Source organism: Carcharodon carcharias, chromosome 12, assembly GCF_017639515.1.
Source record: "Carcharodon carcharias isolate sCarCar2 chromosome 12, sCarCar2.pri, whole genome shotgun sequence".
Lineage (NCBI taxonomy): Eukaryota > Metazoa > Chordata > Chondrichthyes > Lamniformes > Lamnidae > Carcharodon > Carcharodon carcharias.
Genome location: NC_054478.1, coordinates 89071384 through 89093939, shown reverse-complemented (window position 1 = coordinate 89093939; position 22556 = coordinate 89071384). Strand labels below are relative to the sequence as shown.

Sequence of the window (22556 nt, the reverse complement as noted above, 5' to 3'; positions counted from 1 at the left end):
GAAGGGCACCATGGGGGCAGTGGTAGGTGTACCTTTGAATGACCTGTCAATCAAGTGAAGCTACATGGAGCCTGCCACATACTAAATCCCAAAATGGCAAGTAATGTATAATTCTAGTGTTGTCTATGTTGATAGGATCAGCACAGAATACAGAATTTTTTTTTTGTAGCTCTTTCATACCTTCAGGCCACTGTATTACCCACCATGTAAGGGCCCAAAACTGAGCACAGTACTCTGCAGTATAACCAGCAACCTGTATAGTAAGAGAAGGATATCCTTGGATTTATACTGAATAGTTCTATTAATATAATCCAATACTATTATTTATCTACAGCTTCTCTGCATTTTGTTACGAACCTGTTCAGAACACAAAACTTTGATTTTCCTTTCCACTTTCAGTTTTACTTCCCGTAAATTGTGGTGTATTCTGTGCTGATCCTATCAACATAGACAACAATAGAATTATACATTACTTGCCATTTATGGGTTTAGTTTGTGGCAGGCTCCATGTAGCTTCACTAGAATTGACAGATCATTCAAAGATACACCTACCACTGCCCCCAAGGTGCCCTTCCGCACTGCGGTATGGAATGTATTAAGAGTCAAAGTGTGGGAGGTTACTCAATGTAGAAGCCTCCCCTTGCTTTTAAATTCTAATCTATGTTGAAACGCTTCCATGACCATATAACCACCTATCAAAAGTTGTCAGTGCGGTGAATTCTCGGAACTCAGTAGTGTTACATAAGAAACAGGAGCAGGCCCCTTCAGCCTGCCCCACCATTTAATATTATGGATGACCTTCAACCTCAACTCCACTTTCCTACTTGATCCCAGTATCTCTTGACTTCCTCAGAGTCCAAACATTTATCAACCTCAGCCTTGAATATACTTAATACGTGAATAGCTACAGCTCTCTGGGTAGAGTGTTCCAAATATTCACAACCCTCTTCTCATCTCAGTCATAAATGGCTTACTCCTTATCTTGAGATTATGCCCCTACTTCTGGATTCTCCAACCTGGGGAACCAGCCTCTCAGCATCTACCCTATCAAGCTGTCTCAGAATCTTATATGTTTCTAAACTCCTAACAGTTTAGGCCCATTCTACTCAGTGTCCTCATAGGATAGTCCTCTCATCCAAGAATCAATCTAATCAATCTTTGTTGCACTCCCTCTAAGCAGGTATATACATCTTTAGCTTTGAAGACCAAAACCCTACAAAGTACTCAAGGTGTGGTCTCACCAAAGCACGTTACAATTGCAGCAAGAATTCATTACTCCAGTACTCTAATCCCTTTACAATAAAGGTCAACATTTGAACTTCCTAATTGCTTGCTGCACCTGCATGTTGTCTTTGCGTTTCATGTGCAATGGCACTCAAACTCCCTGATCACCATTTAATAGTTTTTGACCATTTAAAAAATAGTTTATCTATCTCCCTACCAAAGTTCCTCACATTATACACCATCTGTGACCTTCTTGTCTGCTTGCTTAACCCAACTATATTTCTTTGGACCTCTTATATCCTCCTACAGCTTACTTTCCATCATATCTTTGTATCATTAGCAAACCATTATATATTACCCTTGGTCCCTTCATCTAAATGATTAATATAGTTCGTGAAGAGCTGAAGACCCAGCACTGGTCATTGTGACACCCCACTATGAACAGCCTGCCAACCTGAAAATGACCCATTTATTCCTACACTATAATTTCTGGCCCTTAACCAATCCTCCATCCATGTTAATACATAACTCCCCAACCAATGAGCCCTTATTTAGTGCAACAACCTTTCATAAGTGCTACATCAAATGGGTCCCCTTTATCTACCCAGCTAGCTACACCCTCAAAAAAACTAATAGATTTGTCAAATATAGTTTCCCTTTCATAGAACCATGTTGACTCTGCCTATTCATATGATATTACGATTTTCTAAGTGCCCTGTTACCATTTCCTTAATAATGGATTCCAGCATCTTCCCGATGATTAAAGTCAGGCTAACTGGCCTGCAGTTCCCTGTTGTCACTCTCCTTCCTCCCTTGAATAGCGGTGGGACATTTGCTACTTTCCAACTAACTGGAACAGCCCAGAATCTAGCAATTAGTGAATTTTGAGTGCTGTTGGTTTGGCCAAAAACCTTGGCCAAAGAGGTGGGTTTTAAAGAGTATCTTAAAGGAGGAAAGAGAAGCAGAGACTTTAGGGTAGGAATTCCAGAGCTTAGGGCCTAGGTAGCTGAAAGCACACCCAACATTTGGTGGAGCGATTGAGATCAGGAAAACTCAAGAGGCCAGAATTAGAGGCTCACAGATATCTCAGAGGATTATGGGGCTGGAGGATATTACTGAGATAGAGAGGGCCAAGGGGAATGTAGGGATTTGAAAGCAAGGATGATCATTTTAAAACCGATCAGCATTGCTTGACCAGGAACCAGTATAAGTCAGTGATCACAGGAGTAATGGATGAACTGGACTTGGCACGAGTAAGAATGTGGACCGTGGAGCTTTGGATGACTTCAAGTTTAGAATGTGGGAGGCCAGCCAGTAGTGCATTTGAATAGTCAATAAAAGCATGGATAAGTGTTTTGGCAGCAAATAAGTAACTGGCCTACTCTCTCTTTATGTGGCTTGGTATTGTATTTTGTTTTATAATGATTTTCTGAAACACCTTGGGACATTTTATTATGCTAGAGCCATAAATCTCAGTTGTTCTTTGTTGCATATGAAACCCATAATGAACACAGAACCAGCTCCCCATTTTACATAACTGAAACTGGCCCTATCATTGCAAAAACAGAATCTTTGATGCAAATTTTAGTGAAATTTTAAAGACAATATATTCTGGAATCTGCAATTGTTCACACTGTACAGTGCAGCTAACAGCAATCTTGTGTGTGAGTACCTGACAAGACCGTGTAATCAAAGAATTTCTTTTCCCCAAAAAGATCTCAGTCTTATTGGGCATTTTTAATTGCTAGTACTTCATTGCCCAATTGTTTACCATCCAATGTGGTGGGAAATGGAAACGTGTTTGTACTCGAAAGAGTTACAACCAAAAATCATCTGTTTCCTGACTCAGCACATCAAAGAGAAAATAATTTCCCTCAGACTCTTGGATATGCTTCCCTAAGTTCATAATTCTATCAAAAACAGTGTGTTCATCTATTTTAATATTTACATTTTATTAGGCCTAATTTTGCAATACAGGTTCCAACCAATAGGTCACAGCAAAGGAAAAGCTTACTAAAGAGATGGGCATGTAGCACACTTGGCTTTGCAAATTGCAAATCACAAATCCTTTCACTTCTCCACAGCTCCTGGTCTCTCACCATTACAAACATATTCCAGATTTGTTTGTCTTAGATCAAAAGTGGATATTTCACACTTCTCCACATCAAGCTCCATATGCCATTATTTAGCCCACCCACTTAACCTACTGATTCTGCTTTCATCTACTCAACTGTATCCTATTTTCCAACCAATTAGCAACTTATGTCACAAGGCTACCTGTCATGAGCACTTGTTTACGCTAATAACCTAATCCAATGCCTTCTGGAAGTCCATATGGATAGTACCCATAGACATGCCCCGTATCCACTATGCTAACAACCTTTTCAAAAAATTCAACAAGATTGGTAAACATGACCAATCCTTCATAAATCCATGCCAATTCTCCTTGACCAAATTCTACAGGTCCAAGTGCTCAGGCAGTCACCATCTTGGATGGTTACTTTCCTGTAACACCCCAAAGTGATGTTAAAATGATCATTCTGTAGTTGCCTCGCTTTCCCTCCCTTCTTAAATAAAGGACTAGCTTTTAAAGCTTTCCAATCCAAAGGCATAATGCATCAATCTAGACAGCTTTGGAAAACATATGACTAGCACATCTACAATTTACCCATTTTTTCAATTCCCTGGCATGGAAACTATCTGGCCCTGGAGGTTTGTCTATCTGGAGTACCATTATCTTCTCCATTCCCTCTCTTTTTTAAAACTTACATTAAGTTCCTCCCCTCAAATTATTTTTAGGGTCCCTTGTTATTTTGTCTTCATCCTCCACTGCAAAAAATAGAAACAAAGTACTTATCCAGGTAGAGGCCAAGTGGTATTGAGATGTAGCCAGAATATTTCAAGGGTCATTGTATCTGCATTTTAAAAAATTCACTCACGGGGTGTGGGCTTCGCTGGCTAGGCCAGCATTTATTTCCCATCCCTAATTGCCCATGACAAGGTGATGTTGAACTGCCTTCTTAAACTGCTGGAGTCTATGTGGTGTAGGTACAACCACAGTGCTGTAGGGGAGGGAGTTCAAGGATTTTGACCTAGCGACAGTAAAGAAACAGCATTATATTTCCAAGCCAGGATGGTGCGTGGCTTGGAGGGGAACTTCCAGGTGGTGGTGTTCCCATGTGTCTGCTGCTCATGTCCTTCTAGATGGTAGTAGTCAAGGGTTTGAAAGTTGCCTTCTAACCTGCAGTGCATCTGGTAGATGGTACACGCTGCTACCACTATGCGTCAGTGGTGGAGGGAATGAATGTTTATGGATGGGGTGCCAATCAAGCAGGCTGCTTTGTCCTGGATGATGTCAAACTTCTTGACTGTTGTTGGTGCTGCACTCATCCAGGCAAGTGGAGACTATTCCATCACACTTCTGAGTGTGCCTTGTAGATGGTGGACAGGCTTTGGGGAGTCAGGAAGTGAGTTACTCACCACAGGATTCCTAGCCTCTGACCTGCTCTTGTACCCATGGTATTTTTATGGCTAGTCCAGTTCTGTTTCTGCATTTACTGACCCAAGTTTTTCTATTCAAACCAGATAGAGCATTCAGAACCTCAAAGAATACCCATCCTCACCTTTTTGCAGGTATGACAAAGCCAGCAAAAGATCAGGAATTATGGGGAAATATATTAATGGGGAAAAAGAAAAAAAGGAAAACTGGAGCACTACACAGCACTATTGAGCCAAATGCAGACAAAATAACATGAAAGCACTAAGCAAAAGATTTTCAAAGATTAAAACAAAGCTCACCGCTTATCTTTAGAAGGGCTAGCAAGTAGGCCCCATCTATTTCAGCCTGTGTGCCTCGTTTCTATCATTGGGGCTCATAATGTGTGTGGATCCTTGGATATTTAAATCTCACTTGGCAAATGATTATGAGGTTTGTCTTTGCCTGAAACATGGGGCAGAATTTTCTGCCCATCGGCTGGGCAGAGCAGCGTCCACAATCTCAGATGCCACTCCGAGCAATGGGGCGGCACCAAGACGTAGCACCCGTAAGCATAAAGCGCCTTAGGCACACCATAGGTTTCTCACTGGTGCTTTTGTGTTGGCCCGAGATTAAGGACTTATTATTTGTTTCTGCTCGAATAACGTTTGTTTTGACTTTGAGAGAACTTCTAATGGTGAAAATTAAAACCAGATGTATTACCATGGCTGAGTGTGGCTCCTTTGTCCTGCATTTGTATGTTTTATATACATGTCATGAGTGTTTGAGTGGACATTGAAGTTTATGTCCAAAGCCCTTAGTTAGAGCTAATGAACTGGCAGATTTAGCACTTAAGTGCCGAGTTTGGAAGCGCCAGGCAAGGCTGGTCTTGCTGATCCATTTACGTGGAGCTAGCTGAAGGATCATTGGATTAAAGTCTCCCGGGTGTCCCTGCCTCCTTGGTGTAGTCCTGGGTCAGCGTTTAGTCCCTCACCCAGTGCTTCCTCACCTTCAGAATCAGTGCTGGACTCATCGTGTGCAGCCGCATCCACTGTGTCAACGTCTTCATCATCCACTGCGTCCCCCCTTTCCAGCGCAAGATTGTGGAGAGCACAGCATGTAACCACTATCACCAACTCACGATCTGGGGGGGAGTACTAGAGTGCGCCCCCCCACCGAGCAGTCCAGACATTGGAAGCGCATCTTGAGAAGACCGATGGCTCTCTCAACCACAGCCCTTGTGGAGGTGTGGCTCCTATTGTAGGGCTGCTCAGCTTCTGATATTGGATGGCGGAGAGGCGTCATGAGCCACCTTCTGAGGGATAGCCCTTGTCACCCAGCGGCCATCCACCAAGCCGAGCCAGAGCACTGAAGAGCCCCGGCACCTGGGAATGTCTGAGGACGTAGGCATCATGGGAGCTGCTTGGGTACCTGGCACAGACTTGTAGAATTAGCATCCTGTGATCACACACTATCTGAACGTTCACGGAGTGGAAGCACTTCCTGTGGAGGTAGGCACCAGGCTCACCTGCTGGCGCTTTAATGCCCGAATGTGTGCAGTCTATTGCACCCTGGATGCGGGGGAAGCCAGCAATGGCCGCAAAGCCTCTGACTCGCTGTGTTTGATTTGCCTGGTCACAGCAGAAGTGAATGAAGGTCAATGCCCATCTGAACAGAGCATCTGTGACCTACTTGACACTGATTGGGAGACACTGCAAAGATCACCCACCGCGCCCTGGAAGGAATCAGATGCATAGAAGTTGATGGCAACTGTGACCTTCAGAGCCACTGGCATGGAGTGTCCAGCCACACAGTTAGGAGAGAGCTCAGGGCCTATCATCTGACAGATGTAGTGTACTGTCTCCGCTGACAGTAAGAGCCTCCTTCAGCACTGCAGCTGAGTCATATTGAGGCAGCTGCTTTCCTGCCTGTATACGCTGGCTGCAGGATAGTGTCGTCTTCTGCAGCCCCTTCCACCTTGGGCTATCTCTTCGCCCTGCATGCACCTGTACTCTCAAAGGTAGCTTCCCTGGAGGCTGATTGTGCATTCCTGGCCTCCCCCTTATTCTAGCCCTCCCCTTCCTCCTCAGAGGAGCTGCCTCCAGTGGACACGTCTGAACCCATATCCAGGCTAAAGGGAGGTCTCCGGAAAGCTGCAGGTCCGATAAAGATTCCTGACTGATGTGTGCTGACCTGAAGGTTCAAAGTACACAGAAAGTTGCTGGAATTCATGCTGAACTGCTACAGAGCACACAGGCAAGTTTAAAAAACTTTCTGCAATAAATAATCACAGACCAGATTAACAACCCCACTGAGCCCTCTTAGCCCGCCCGTGGATGAGTTTTATTAAAAAGTCTCTTACCAGCCTGCCCGCTGTGCCTGTGCGCTGACCCGAAGATCACATGGGCACCTGAAAATTGCCATCGATTGATGACTAAAGGGCCTTAACTAGCCCGTTAATTAATGGCGGGCACGCATTGAACTTCATCGGGCACCCACCCAATGAAATATCGTGATGCTGCCCAACGTCACCACGTCATTTTAAGCGCTGACATGCACCCCCCCACCCCGCACGCACATCAAGCAGAAAATTCTGCCCACAGCCTCAAAAATACCTCCAAACCCGGCCTCAAAATTGGGTGCAATTTTACAGACCAAGTTAACAGAATGCAAAGAGCCACCATAAGCAGGGGTTCTTGCAAAATCAATACTCCATCAGATTCCTTCCTGAAACTAGACTACAATCAAATATTCCCTGCATGCAAGTCAATATTCTGCATTGAACAATGAGGATTATAATTAATGGCCCAGAACTTCTAATCTCCAGATGGTCATACCCCAGAGTCAGCCTCCAAGATGAGCGGGACCCTTCGGAAGGCCCCATGCACTAACTATGCGGAAACTGCCCAGGCAGTTTGGGCTGCTGATGGGCAATTCCCCTGCATCTGGAACCCTTCAAAACTCCGAGTTAAAGTCAGAGCTTTTGGATGGTTCTGACTTACTTTCCAGAATATTTACCCAGGAAAAGTTAGAAGGATTAAAACCAGTTTTAACTACTGGGGAGAAAGCAAAATACTGCAGATGCTGGACATCTGAAATAGAAACAAAAAAAATGCTAGAATCCAGACCTGCTGAGTTTTCCCAGCAGTTTTTATTTTTATTAACAACTGGGTAACTACACTACTGACCACCCCACCCCGCCCAATCCCCTCCCTCCCAGATTCGCCACTGGACCCAACTACCCTCCCCACCCGATTACCTCTTGCACAATACTACACTGACCATCCTCCACACTACACCTGACCCACCCTACCCCCTCACCCACTTATCTTACACGCTTACCTTCTCTCTACAGCTTCTCAAAGTGTCTTTGAAGCCTTTAAATACATCAGAATACAGCAATTACTGCCAGAAAGAGGGGATGCAGCTTGGCTCCCCTGATGATGCTGCACTACGGGAAAGGATTCCCTGAACAGGTAGACTCTGCATTTCTGATGAGGCCTTGTTCGGCAGTCTAGGTGAGAAATATGGAGCTCCAGTGCAAGGTAGGTAAATATTCGCGGATTGACAATCTGATGGCGATTCCCACTCCGCAGGAGTTTCAGCTGAATGACTAGCATACAAAGAAGCTAATAGATACTTCTTAAACTGATAAGCCAATGTGCCGATCAACGATATAGCAGAAGATGTTGCTGATTGTGAACAGAGTCAAGGTGGTGAGATAGATCAGGATTACATGATTTCCAAGTTTAGGTTTGAAAAACCTATAAACTATAGGAAGGATAGAAGACTGAAAGCGATACACAGTCCAGAGTTCCTGAGAAAGAACGGGTTAACAATCAAAAACTATAAAAATACTGATTTCAATAGTTGTAAGAATGTAGGAAAAAGAGTATTTAAGAGTATTATAGAACCCATGTTCCCCTCCCAGTTTTTCCACTGAGCACAAGACAGTCTTTTGTATCTGTGACAGGCTGCTGTGCACCCAGCTTTCCTGATCCAAGCGATTTGTTTGGCCTGGGATCTCCAAGTGCCCAGGATCACCACCTGTGCAGACTTGGTCACTCTGATTTGTTGGCATTAGGCTTCCTTGCACCAGGAATCGACAGTACATAGAGAATCCCAGAGCATGCTTCATCAGTATTTTTCTTAATGAGTATCTATATTTGGTCACCTGATAGGTGCACACTGAGGAAAGCAAGGTAGGAGACAAGGAAGGTCTCTCCTGTCTCAACATGAACCTAAAGCTTAGGCCCAGATTTTTGTTCCCGATTCAGGTATGCAGAGTCAGGAAAGTAAGTTTCTCCCAAGTTGGGTTTGGGACTGGGGGTGGTGGGGTGTGATTGGGAAATCTGCTAACTCCCAAACCCGACTTGGGAATGGCTGGATTCTCATTCCGGGCTGGGGGTGGCTGCTAACTGGAGTCGGGCCCCCCAACCCTTGAGACAGAACAGACGTAGCCACTGGGGCTGCCGAGTGCCAAGGTGGGCTGGTTAAAAGGACCACCTCGGTGCTCTAGAGCTTCTCCCGGTAACAATAAAAACAGTAAGACCCGCTAGCCCTCAGCCCTCACACCCACACAAACATTCCCCATGCCAACTCACGTCCCTCTACCCACCCCCTATGGCCCCTTACACACTCCATTCTAACCTGTGCCCCTCTACCCAACCCCATGGCCCCTCAGACCTTCCATGCCAACCTATATGCCTCAACCCAACCCCCGTGGGCCCCTCATACTGTCCATGCAAACCCATAACGAACCCACGCATCCCCATAGCTCTTTATAGCCCCTATGCCAACTCATGCTGAGCCCATGCCCCCACCCCCACCTATCACCCTTACATCCTCCATATCAATTCACCCAGTATCCACCACAGGCTGACCTCAGGAACCATGCTGAGAATAAATAACAAAGTTCTAAGTCAGTGTTACAGAAAAACATTCTCATTAGATTGCAGAGCTCTGAGAGTCAGAGGGTTCTGGGTGTCCTAGTGCATGAATCACAAAAGGTTAGTATGCAAGTGCAGCAAGTAATTAGGAAAACTATTAGAATATCATTTATTGTGAGGGGAATTGAATACAAAAATAGGGAGGTTATGCTTCAGTTATACAGGGCATTGGTGAGACCATATCTGGAGTACTGTGTACGGTATTGGTCTCCTTATTTAAAGAAAGATGTAAATGTGTTCGAAGCAGTTCAGAGAAGGTTTACTAGGCTAATACCAGGAATGGGCAGGTTGTCTTATGAGGAAAGGCTGGACAGTTTAGGCTTGTTTCCACTGTGATTTAGAAAAGTAAATGGTGACTTAATTGAAATCTTTAAGACCCTGAGGGGTCTTGATAGAGTAGATGTGGAGAGGATGTTTCCTCTTGTAGGAGAATCTAGAACTAGGGGTCACTGTTTAAAAATAAGGGTCGCTCATTGAAGACAAAGATGAGGAGAAATTCTTCTGTCAGAGGGTTGTGTGTCTTTGGAACTCTCGTCCTCAAAAGGCGATGGAAGCAGTCTTTGAATATTTTTAAAGGCAGAGCTAGATAGTTTTTTGATTAAGAAGAGGGTGAAAGGTTATCGGGAGTAGGCAGGTATGTGAGGTTCAGGTTACATTCAGATCAGCCAATGGTATTGAAGGGTGGAGTAGGCTCGAGGGGCCAAGTGGCCTACTCCATCCATTCAGTACATTTAATACCTTTATTACTTAATCCCTTATAGAAATAAACATCCATACATGGCCCCGGGTCAAAGACAGCTTATAACCACTTGGAGCAGTCAATCAAACTGTGAACTTACAGGCCTCCCCCCACCCCCCCATTCACCGCACAGTGATGACAGGTTGTGGAAGCAGTCGAGCAATATTAATACAATAATGATAGTCCTCAGGCTTATGTCAACAAATGTCTATTGATATTGCAAGCACTCAATTTTTAAACTAAGAAGCACAGCAAACTTTTTTCTTAAAATTGAAGAACAGGGGATTTCAATGACTTGCAGCTTGAAGTTTCACAGACTTTACACACCTTTTACGCACATGTGTACTCTTAACAATCACAAATGGGTGCCTGAACCTCTCCAAAAAAACTCCTGTGGGTTTAGATCTTTTCCTCAAATTTGTAAAGCCCAATAGTCTTGTGTCAGAAACCTGGTTGATGAAAATCACTTCTGAATGATGGTAGCTGCACTGTTAAATGCACTGTTGCCTCCATGAACCGTGGGGGTGTGAAATACGTCCTGCCCTGTGCTGTCCCCACCCCCAATTCTCCTGTAGAAAATGGAGGGGGCAGAACTTCCAGATTTGGGGCTCCAACACCATTATTATTGGGGTGGAGACATGATGGTACAGGTCTCTCCACACACGCCCCTCCCACCACCATTTACTTTTAGTTACACCTAATAACTGAGCTTTCTTAGAAACAAAGAGGAAACTATATCCTTTTATTAACTTGGATGGGAACAAGAGTGAAAAGTTCAAAGGAACACTGATACTAACCTTATTCATAAAATAAAGATCTTCAAGAAAAGGAGAGAGGATGGAACTAGAGGTAAGAGGAGCAATCAGATTATAAGAAAAATACAGGGGAAAGCCTAAGCATAACAATGCAATGCTAAACAAGTCTCCAAATAGGGAAGCGGAATTCAAGCATTTATCAGACTATTATTGAGAGGAAAGGAAGTAATTCTGGTATTGTCAGTCACACTACAGGTTGACAGGGGCTCACATTGCCAAAACTTATATTCATCTTAAGCTCTTAACTACTGGACATATTGCAGGGGGATTTTCAATTGCCACCTGAAAAATGATGGCTGGCTCAGGAAATTGGGAGTGAGGGAGGGGATCCTCAGCCATTCCTTAGACACCCAAGGCTCTATTGAACTGAATTATTATTTCCTCCCATTTATATTTCACCCCCTTGAAATAAAGGCCAAGATTCCATGACCTTTTAGATTACTTATTGTACCTGTACATTAGCTTTTAGTGATTGGTGCACATGGGTAGTTCCTAATTCCTCAAAATTAAGATAAATGTTCCAATTTGTTTTTCTTAGGTCCAAAAGTAAGTAACACTTGCCCACATTTTTATGCTTATCTACACTTAACATGCTTTATTTCCATCCTGTTCTGTAGGATCTCATGAAATGTGCAACAGGGCCGTCGGTTAAGAGGGACCAAAGCAACATGTGGGATGTGGTCCAGCATTCCCACAAAATGGCGCATCATTTTTACATGTGTTCCAAAGTACAGGAAGATTCTATAGCTGACATAGATGTAGATATGGTGGAGGGAGAGAGGAGGAGGAGAAGGGATGCACTTGTTTGTTGGAGGGTGGGGGTGCACAGAACCTACAAAAAGATTCACGTGTGAACTTATGTTTATACATATGGGGCCAATATTGCCTTTTAACCCATGTATTTTGTCAGCCTCCGCTGCAATAATAACCCTTTGAAAAGATCTATAAATGACAGTGTTTACAGATAAAAAGTGCACTTCACAGAAACAAAATGACAAGCACAGCTCAAAGTGACGTACAGCAAAATAATATCTTTACTAGTGCCTCCCATTGAACTAGTCCAGTAAAGTTGTATTCCACATGAACTTAACAAATCATCTTATTTTTCTAACTTATTGCATTGTTCACACTATCACTTTGCAGTTGAAAACATTAAATTTGCCAAGAGCTGTAATATTTGCTGGACACCAAACTAAAACAGTACGTGTATGAGGGTTGGGAATGAGGAGCACAATTAAATTGTCCATGGATATTATTTAATGGAAGTAACACAAGTGATTGTACTTAGGGCATAAGATGAGTAAACCATGTACACACTTCACTAAAGATGATTTTGATTGTATTTTACATTTGCTTCTGCATTGGTTTGGTTTTCACCACTAACAGAATCTATTATGTTGTGAATGTAGCTTTGGAAATTTAGCATTATCAAAGCTTGACTCCATGATCACTACACTTCATGTGTAAACAATAGTAAGCTCCCATGAGACTTTAAAAAAAACCGTCACATTTGTCATAAGAATGGGCGCAAAACACTACAAAGCACCAAAACAGTCCTCCCCCACACACACTTGCAATTTAAAATTTTTGACATTTGCATAACTCTTTTAACTGCAGTGTTTCAGTTTTCCTCTTTGGAACTTTATACAGAAACCAAACAGTGCTGTCATTGCAACTAACCTAAATGTAGTTCTTCACAAATCCCTTCAGGATTTTGGTCAATTCGGCACTTGTAAATAATTCCAGGACTTACTATTCCACCATCACGAGATGAATTTGCTTTTGGAGCACCAACAATAAACCTGAAATATAGAAACATAGAAACTAGGAGCAGGAGTAGGCCATTCGGCTTTTTCAGCCTGCTCTGCCATTCAACATGATCATGGCCAACCCTCTATCTCAATGCCATATTCCCGCTTTCTCTCCATATCTCTTGATACGCCTAATATCCAAAAATCTAACAATTTCTTTCTAGAATATACCCAGTGACCCAACTCCACATACTTCTGTGGTAGAGAGTTCCATAGGTTGACCACTCTGAGTGAAGAAAGTTTTCCTCACCTCAGTCCTAAATGGCCCGCTCCATATCCTGAGATTGTGGCCCCTGGTTCTAGACTCCCCAACCAGGGGAAACATCCTCCCTGCACCCAGACTGTCTAGCCCTATTAGAATTTTATACGTTTCAGTCAGATTCCCTCTCATTCTTCTAAACTGGAGTGACAAAAGGAAACAAATTAGGTAACCAGATCAAACCAGTAATGATTGTAGCATCTCTATATATTACACTTGCTCTACTAGCAAAACCATCGTGGTTTCAAAACCTTTGATAAAAGGAACACATTCCTTGCCACTTAAGTCTGGGATTTATCTAAAAGACACCAGGACCATTTTGAAATATCCCAAACATAGGCTTTTCCTTTGTATTCTATTCATTTTAGCTGGAGAATTTGCAAAATTAATGTCATTGGTATTTTTTTTAAATCATAGCATTGCCCTGTTTACACTTGAACACCAACTAAACCAAGAAAGTTAAACTAACTACATCAAAACAAAAACTCACCACTTTTCGCCTTTATAACTGTGTAATAGTACAGAATAACCAAACAATGTTCCTTTAGGTCCTTTAACCAGGACAGGATTTTCCAAATCCAAATTATATAGGTGCACCGTCCTGAATAAACAACACAGGACCAAGTTCGTCCAGAGATTTTTCTGTCCCATTTTCTTTTCAACTTTAGTTGCACTGAGACAACAACATGAAAGAGTTCTGCCCTCCGACTTGAGACTTATTTCAAAACCTAACCACAACATCAGCGACCGAGCCAATAACGAACTCGTTCATTCTTTGCCGGCTGGCACTCAAATAAATCGCCGGCCCCTCGTGACGACTGCCCGGATTCCGCGGTAGGGGGCGCTCTTCACCTCATAGCCCAGAGTCAAGAGCCGGGCGACCTGACCTACATACATCAAGCCAGCAACCACTGCATATATCGCGCTGTCTCACGCATTAAGACATACCTAGGTTCATGTGAGGACTGTTGCAATTATGAAATTTACCCTTTGATATTAACTACTTTATAAAAGTTCAATTTGTAAAGATACACTGGGAATGTGGTGTAGGAATGGGGGTGGTTCCAAAAGAGGGGGAGAATGTCTGAGGAGGGAGATCCTGACTGGATTTGTGAGAAGGATTTGGAACATTGGTGTTTGCTGTCTAGCAGTAATGAGGGGGACAAAGATTAACACCCTCTGAAAGAAGCAATGGTAGAAATAGCAGAGGCATTGGTCAAAATCTTTCAATCTTCATTTGATACAGGAATGGCTTGGAGGATTGTTAAATGTTATATCATTATTCAAAGAAGGGAGAGGGATAAACTGGGGAAGTACAGGCCTGTCAGCCTAAAAATGATGATGGTGGGGAAGTAATTGGAATCCATTATCAGGAAAATAAACTTTCATTTGCACATGCGCCCCCGGTCTCTCTGTCCCTGCACCCTCTTTAGAACAGTGCCAATAAGTCTATATTGCCTCTCTCTATCCCTTTTGCCAAAATGCACCTCACACTTGGCTGCATTAAATTCCATCTACCATTCTGCTAGGCTATCTATGTTCAGTTACAGTTGGTTTCTATAATCCTCACTGTTTACCATACCTCCAAGTTTGGTATCAATGGCAAATTTTGAAATTTTGCTCTGTATTCCAATATCCAAGTCATTTATATATATATATCAAAAAAAACTAACACTGGGGCAATACCACTGTCTACTGTCTCCTAATTAGCAGTCATAGCTCAGTTGTTCATATGCCTACCTCTGAATCACAAGGTTGCATGTTCAAGTCCCACTCCAGGGCTTGAGCACAAAGATCAAGGTTGAGACTCCACTGTAGTACTGAGGCAGCAGTGCATCATCAAAGCTTTATAAAGCTCTTCTGGATGAGACGTTAAACGGAGCCCCATCTATCTGCTTAGGTGGATGTAAAAGATCCCATGGCATCATTTTGAAGAAGAGCAGGGGAGCTATCCTCAGTATCCTGGCCAATATTTACCCCTCAATCAACATCACAATAAACAGATCCTTACCTGGCCATTATCACATGGTTGTTTGTGGGAGTTTGCTGAGTGCAAATTAGCTGCCGAATTTCATACATTACAACAGTGACTACACTTCAGAAAGTACTTCATTGGCTGTAATGCACTTTGAGATATTCAGTGATCATGAAAAGCACTATATTGATGCAAGTCTTTCCTCCTTTCTCCAATCTGAAAAACAACCATGAACTATGACTTGCTGTTTTCTGTCCTTAAGCCAATTTTTTTTATCCAAGTTGACACTGACCCTCCTATTCCATGAGCCTCAAATTTGTTAACCAGCCTTTTAGGTTGTACTTTGTCAAACGCTTTCTTAAACTCCATACGGACAACATATATTGCATTCCTTCCATCAACCTTCTCAGTTATTTCTTCAAAAAATTCAATTAGATAGGTCAAGCATGGTCTGCCTTTTACAAATCCATACTGGCTCTCCTTAATTAACTCAAACCTCTCTAAATGCCTGTTAATTTTTTCCCCTGATTATTATTTCTAAAACCTTACCCACCATTGTTAAACTGACCAGCCTGTAGTTACAACAAATGCCCTTATGGTGTTCTTGGAGAAGAATGTCATATTTGCCACACTAGCAAAACAATGAGAAATAGCAAATGTTAAAACAACAGAGGCATTGAAAGAGAGACCATATTTTCCGGCTTACCATATGAAATGCCATGGTGGGTGGGGGGGGTGGCTGACTAAAATATTATAACAGTTTAAAATGTAATAGAATAAACTTTGAAACTCTCAAATTTACTTTAAAAATATTGTTCTTAAAGCCTTAGCTTCTTACCTGGATTTCCGCTATTACCTGGAGCACCAGTAAGTGTAGAGTTCATCGTCTAGTGTCACTATTCCATTCACCAAACATTCAAAAACTTCGCTGTACAAGTTGAATCACTGCAATCGCAGCAGAACAAATAGGTCAAGGGAACTCAAGAATTTATTCATGTGGTTTCTCTAAATATTGTCTCATTTTCATTTTCATGTGTGTATGTACATCTGTGCTTTGGGTTCACCATGTTAAATAATGCCAATGCTGAGGAATGCAAAACTTCCCTGCAGTTTGGAAACTAGTGTACAGTTGAGGTATTTTATGCTGACCCACAATATACCTAAACAAACCCTTTTATGGTTCAACAGTTTAACAGTTCTATTTCTTATACCATACAACCTTATGAACTTTTTAAATGAGGCTATCAGGTTATTACTAATATGTGTCAAGCTGTATCTAATTTTACAGTTGATTCAGAGTCCCTAAAAACTTGAACTTTTCAAAAATATTTCACTGAGGATGTTCATCGATAGCAGAAAGATGAGTTTATTTATTGTCACAAACCTGAAAAGTGAAAGGGCAACACACTTGCATTAATATACCACCTGCAATTCAAACACACTTTAGGGGCCCCTCAATTCAGCCCTGTAGCATCCATTTTTGAGGCAATAACCAGCCTAATGAGCCCCCAGAATGGAGGGTAGGGAGTGTGTGTAAAGTAGCAAACTACCATATTGGTACAGAAAATTACACTGGTGGCTGGAGTGCAAGTCAAGAATAATGTATGTAAAATTTGGTCCATGAGTCCATATGCAATTTTGGCTCACCACAATGTGGTAAGAACCAAATGAGGTTCTGGGGAGGGAAGGTCAAATGATGTTCCTGACAGTGTAATTAGTTTTGTAAACAAATGCGTGTGAGATCTCTGTCTTTCAATGTCAATAAGAAGTGAAATATTTATACCTTGTCAATCATATCATAAAGTCATTAGGGCATGTAAGGGGGCCATTGAGTCCAAGCTGGATTTAGTATCTTGCTTTCGTAAGTATCCTGTGATGCTGTGATGGGTGAGGTTGTAAGATGTAATCTTCTACACTTTACAGGCTACTCTACTGTTTGATCATGAGAATTACAAGGAATAATGAAACAATGGCCAGCATTTTCCGTACCCTCCAGTGTCGGGCATGTTTAGAGGCATGAGCAGACAGTATGGCGACCTGGTTTCAACCCACCGATGGCAGGCCGCGTTCTCCGCCATCAGACATCGGGAACTCCATTGTAATACATCAGCATATCATTATTAGGCCTGCCCACCTGAATCAATCCCTCCCCCACCCTGCCCGTTGGATCGTCCACCCACGTCAGTAAAAACACGCCAGTGTAGAACACATCTTGACAAGTGTGACGTGCAGAAGTCGGGACTTACTGCCAGGGCTTCACTCACATCGCGGACATCCGAGGAGCAGCAGATGCTGGAGCCCAACACCAACGGCACACTGGAGGAACGTCCATGGCATGCTGGGTGGATTCTCATGGAAATGGCTCTGCTACGAAGCAGCTCACAGAAGTTAGATAGTCACTGTTGATGCTCACAATGGATGATGGTCGAGGGGGCGGGAGAGGAAGGGCTAGAATCGGCTGGGGAGAGAAATAGGTGTCGTGGATGAGGTTGGGAGGGGGGAGTTAAGGTGTCAGGATGGGGTGAGGTTGGGAGGGGGAATGAAGGTGTCGGGGTGGGAGGTTGGAAGGGGGAAGGCAGGAGGGGATAACGGGAGAGATGACGGCAACTGGGGAGGTAGGTGGAAGGGGGGGTGGAAGGTGCAAGGGAGGGAGTTTAGAGAGGAGAGGATGCCAAGGGGTAGGAAGGGCTGCGGAGAGGGGAGGGTGTCCAGGGGGAGGAAGGGGTGTGGAGAAGGGAAGGTGTCCGGGGGGAAGAAGAAGTAAGGATGGAGGAAGGATTCAGGAAGGGGTTAGGAGTGAGGCTGGAGGAAGAGGTAAGGCTGCAGAAAGGAGTTGGGATGGGGAGAGACTAAGGGGGGTGGTGGGAGGACTGGGAGGGGGAAGGGGTTCTTCGGGGCGGGGGGGTTTCCAGAAGTGGGGAAGGGGTGCAAAGCCGGGAAGGGTGCGGATGTGGAGGAATGTGCAGGTGAACTTGCACGGGAGGGGTTGGAAGGGTCCATACCTGCTTCCTGGGGTTGGGGGGGGAGCGCGTGGGGTGGAGGGGGGGGGGGGGGGGGGGTGGGGGGGCCGCAAGGTGTGGGGAGGCGAACTTAGGTGGGGCATTGTATAGAGGAAGGGTGAGAATGACCAGGGGCAGAGCGAGGCGGTAGGGTGGGAGGGTGAGGATTTGATGCTCGTGATAGAAGGGGCGGCAAGGGTCGTTGGTGGGGTCCCGGAGGCAGAGACAGACTCTGGGGGTGAGAAGGAGGAGGTTGGGGAGGTGAATGTGGATGGGGGTGAGATTTTCAGGTAGGAAGGGAACATGCACATTCACTAAGACATCCCAAAGGAAAAGGGTTGTGGCTGGTAGGTAACGGAGGGGAGGCGGAATGTGATGCCGGGGGTGGGAGGGGGTCTGGGGGTTGGGGGGGAGGATTGCTGGTCAGCTGTGATGGGGGAGAGGAAGTAAGTGACTGGAGGAGGTTAAAGAACCTGGGAGCTAAAGGAAAACCGAATTAGCTCCATGCGGTCTAAATCAAAAGTGAAACAAGAGTCGTGGTGGTCGAGATCATGGGAATGCGTTCCATGGGTAGGCGGAGATGCAGGTCAGCTCAGATGGACAACTGAAAGCGAACCCCAGCAGGCAGCATTAAAAATGCTCGGGTCATTGAGATGAGTGTGAAACATGCAGGATCCGCGTGCTTCTGAGGGTGCTTGCACGAGGCTCTGAAAGTCTCTGCCACACATACTTTTTCCTTCAGAATCACCCGTGGGCCGGCAGCTCCCTTTGCGGTGATGGGTCTTCTGGGCTGCTTATTTCAACCTCTTCAGTCCTCTTAGCTGGAGGTGAGGACGTGGATGGAGCTGAGGGACTGGTTGGCTGAGGGTATTGGTCTCTTGGCAGAGCTCCCTGTGAACCAAAGTAGAGATAAGTAGTGCAAGGCAGCGGAGTCAAAAGCAGGAGAGAGATGATGGAGGGATGATGTGGTGCAGGATCCTCACGTGGGTGTTCACCGCCAACCTCACAGTCACCACAGGCACGGTCCATGTCCTCACCAGTCAGCGCAATGGCACGCTCCTCAAAATGAATGAGGGGCCTAATATGGGTCACTGTACCCCCAGTTTGGAACCTCTTCCTTGTGTTGTGAGGCAGCTTCTCCTGCGTGAACACAGATGGAGAGAGTGTGAGCAGGACACATGGCACTGCGTGGAATGTTTGTGTGGTGAATGGAGCCATGGACAGGATAAAGATGTGAAATCTAGAGGGTATGAGCCTGATGGAGATGTGAGGGTGTGTGTGAGAGTTAGTGGTGTTGTCCCTTGAGGTGTGAGATCCCTGTGGATGTGTGATGAGTTTGTGAGTGTGTGAGTTGAGAGCGATGAGAAGAGTGAGTTACCCTGGCAGAAAAAATGAGACCACTCATCCTGTTATGGCACTGGGTGGCTGTCCTCTTTTGCAGGGCATTGGCACTGACCACCACTGCCACTGGCTCCCAAGCCAGGTTAGTAATGCCGCTGCCCATCCTGCAGCCAGAGTGGGGGTAGAGAACATCGCGGTGGGCCTCCACGGCATCCAAAAGGCGTTCTGGTGATGCATCGCTAAACCTGTGGGCTGCAGTCTTCTTGCCTTTTGTGGACATCTTCCCTGCCGTAGTCGTGGTCTGGAAGCACTGAGATGTGTGCGCCGGGCTGGACTTTAAATAAGGTGCCTTGCGTGATGAAGCGGCAATGTGATGGTGGGCATGTGAATGAGAGCCCGTCTGCCGTGGAAATGGTGTGTTTCCCAGGATTGCATAAGTAATGTGGCGGGTTTGGGATGACATGGTGTGAAAACCTGCCATCACAGCTGGTAGATAAAACGTTGTTTTACTTGCCCACTACCACACTTAGTGCAAATCCGGGATGATTCCACCCAAGTGCCTTTCCTTTAACAGAAAAAAGCACATCCTGTAAATTCAAAACCTCAAACTCACAATTTGTACCCTTACCCAAACCCATTACCTCCTGCAAAATTCTAAACGCTTTTATCTGGGAGAAATGTAGCAACATAGTAAAAAGGGTAAAGGGAACACTGCGGCTCATAATTTCAACATCCCAACACCAATTCCGTATCCCTTTAGACCATGCTTACAATTTTCATATTGAACTTTTCCTTCCCACAGATCCACAAGGAAACTTCACTCAAATTTTTTGCACCATTTTAAATTGACACGGACAGTCTCGATAATCAAATTCACACTTTCATAATTCCATGCACCCTAGAAATGTGCATTACGAGGAGAGACTGGAGGACTGTTCCGACTGGAGGAGAAGACAAAGGCACCATTTAATCAAATTTTTGAAATTATTAAGAATTTTGACAGCATGAATACAGAATTTCACTCTGATTGGGAAGTGTCAGGGATGAGGAGGCATCAGTTTAAAGTTGTCACTGAGAGTGAAGACTGATTGGGAGAGATTTCCTGGCCCCGAAGATTCCCGGAGAAGAGAATGGTTGAAGTGGAAACCATTATACCTCTTGAGGGAAAACAATCTCTTCCTAATCTCCAATATTTTTATATCCAATAAACTAGAGTGTTCAAAGAAGAAAAACAACAACTTGCATTTATACTGTGCCTTTAATCTGGTAAAACATCCCAAGATATTTCACAGAAACCTGAAAAAGCAAATTTCAACACCGAAGGAGGGAAGGGGCAAATGGGATAGAGAGCATGAGAAGATGGGGATCACATGGGGAGAGTAGGAAAGAGAGAGGGTGTGGGTTTAGCGCCGTGTCACTGGAATGCCTTTTGGATGCTGTGGAGGCCCCTGGCGATGTCTTCTATCCCCGCTGTGGCCGCAGGATGGGCAGCAGCATTACCAACCAGGCTTGGGGGGGTGGGGGAGATAAGGAAAGAGAAAGAGCAAGATAGAGACTTGGAGATAATGGAAGAGAAAGAGACTGAGGAAGAGAGACTGAAGGAAGAAAGATGAGGAGAGATTCGAGGGGGGAGTGAGAGGGATAAAGAGAGACTGGGTAAAGAGACAGAAAGAGACTGGTGGTAGATAGAGAGAGAAAATGGTTACTTTAGTTCAAAATGTCCTTTTGGCCTTCGCAACAGATGCTGGTCAGATTTAGTTAGTTTTCTGTACACCTGCAGACAGACAACAGCATTCTGTATTTCATTTAAACTATCAATGCTCACCCATTGGAATGAAGAACTTCACAAGTCTCAGCCACAAAGTTCGATTAAATATATGATTAAGTAAGTCAAAATTATTACAGCTTTGTACAGTATTTAAGTTGCAATGACAATGTAATACACATCAGAATTATATTCCAGGACCTAGACCATGAGAAATATCAAGGGAGATGGATTAGTCTCAATGAAGTACTGAGATATAGAAGAGTCAAGAGGCCAAGAGGCCTGAAGTTTCCAGAGCTCTCCCTCTTGGAAAGTCATAGAACTTTTGCACTGAGTCAAAAGGTTTGAGTCACACACAAGAGATTGGAATACAGAATCTAAGTCGACAGTCCAGTGCTGAGACAGTACTGAACTGTCGGAGGCACTGTCTTTTGGATGAGAAGTTAAACTAAGGACCTGTCTGCTATCTGAGGTGCACGCAAAAGAGCAGGGGGGTTATCCCCAGGGCCCTGACCAATATTTATTTCTCAACCAACATCAGTAAAACAGATGGACCACAAAATATTTTTTGTAGCAACCTTATTTTCAGTATTTCAGTCCCAAAATAATATCTGCAACATGTGCACACACTTCAGGTGTGAACTTTGCTGGATGTCATTTTGGGTAGGTCATTAGCACAGATACTGGGAGCTTGCACAGTAGGAAGAAAGTGATGTCAATCAGTGTGTAATGTTGATTTATCACCAGCAGTGGCATTCTGGAGCTCAACATTCTAACTAATGCCCTTTCTCAACCTCGCACTGCTGAGCATGTATTTAGCAGCTGGAAGGATAGCTCACCAGCACTATTTAAATGAATCAACTACTTTCAGATTATTTGCTGATTGATTTCTACTGGTTCTTGTTGAGTTCATAGAAGTACTTATTCTCTGACTTTCAAGTTGCTGAAATTTCCAAGGAATGAAGAGGGAGGTGCTGATTTGCTTACTCAGATCAGATGTTCCTGCTGCAGTAATTTGTGTCCCTCTTGGCCTACAGCATGATGGGGAGAATGAGCAGAGACCTCACAGAAGAGGAAAAGCTGCTCAAAGAGAGAGGAGGAGGAGAAGGAAAAGGGCTCTCAGCAACAGGTCATATCCACCCAGCATGTCCAAGGAACAATTCTTCTACCCTAATCTCAGTGAGGAAGAATGAATGCAAGCTGT

The 22556-nt window shown here is 44.2% G+C and overlaps 1 protein-coding gene across 2 annotated transcripts in view; it reads right to left on the bottom strand.

The window, feature by feature from the left end:
- Window positions 1-13997, bottom strand: part of itga4 (integrin alpha 4) — a 169637-nt gene extending 155640 nt beyond the window's left edge. For both annotated transcript variants that reach the window (XM_041200111.1, XM_041200112.1), the window contains exons 1-2: window positions 13763-13997; window positions 12883-13004 (exon numbers count right to left, since the gene is read on the bottom strand). In XM_041200111.1, the coding sequence (XP_041056045.1) occupies window positions 12883-13004; window positions 13763-13923 (283 nt within the window). In that variant the 5' untranslated portion in view covers window positions 13924-13997. The remainder of the gene's footprint in view (window positions 1-12882; window positions 13005-13762) is intronic.
- Between the last annotated feature and the right edge of the window lie 8559 nt (window positions 13998-22556).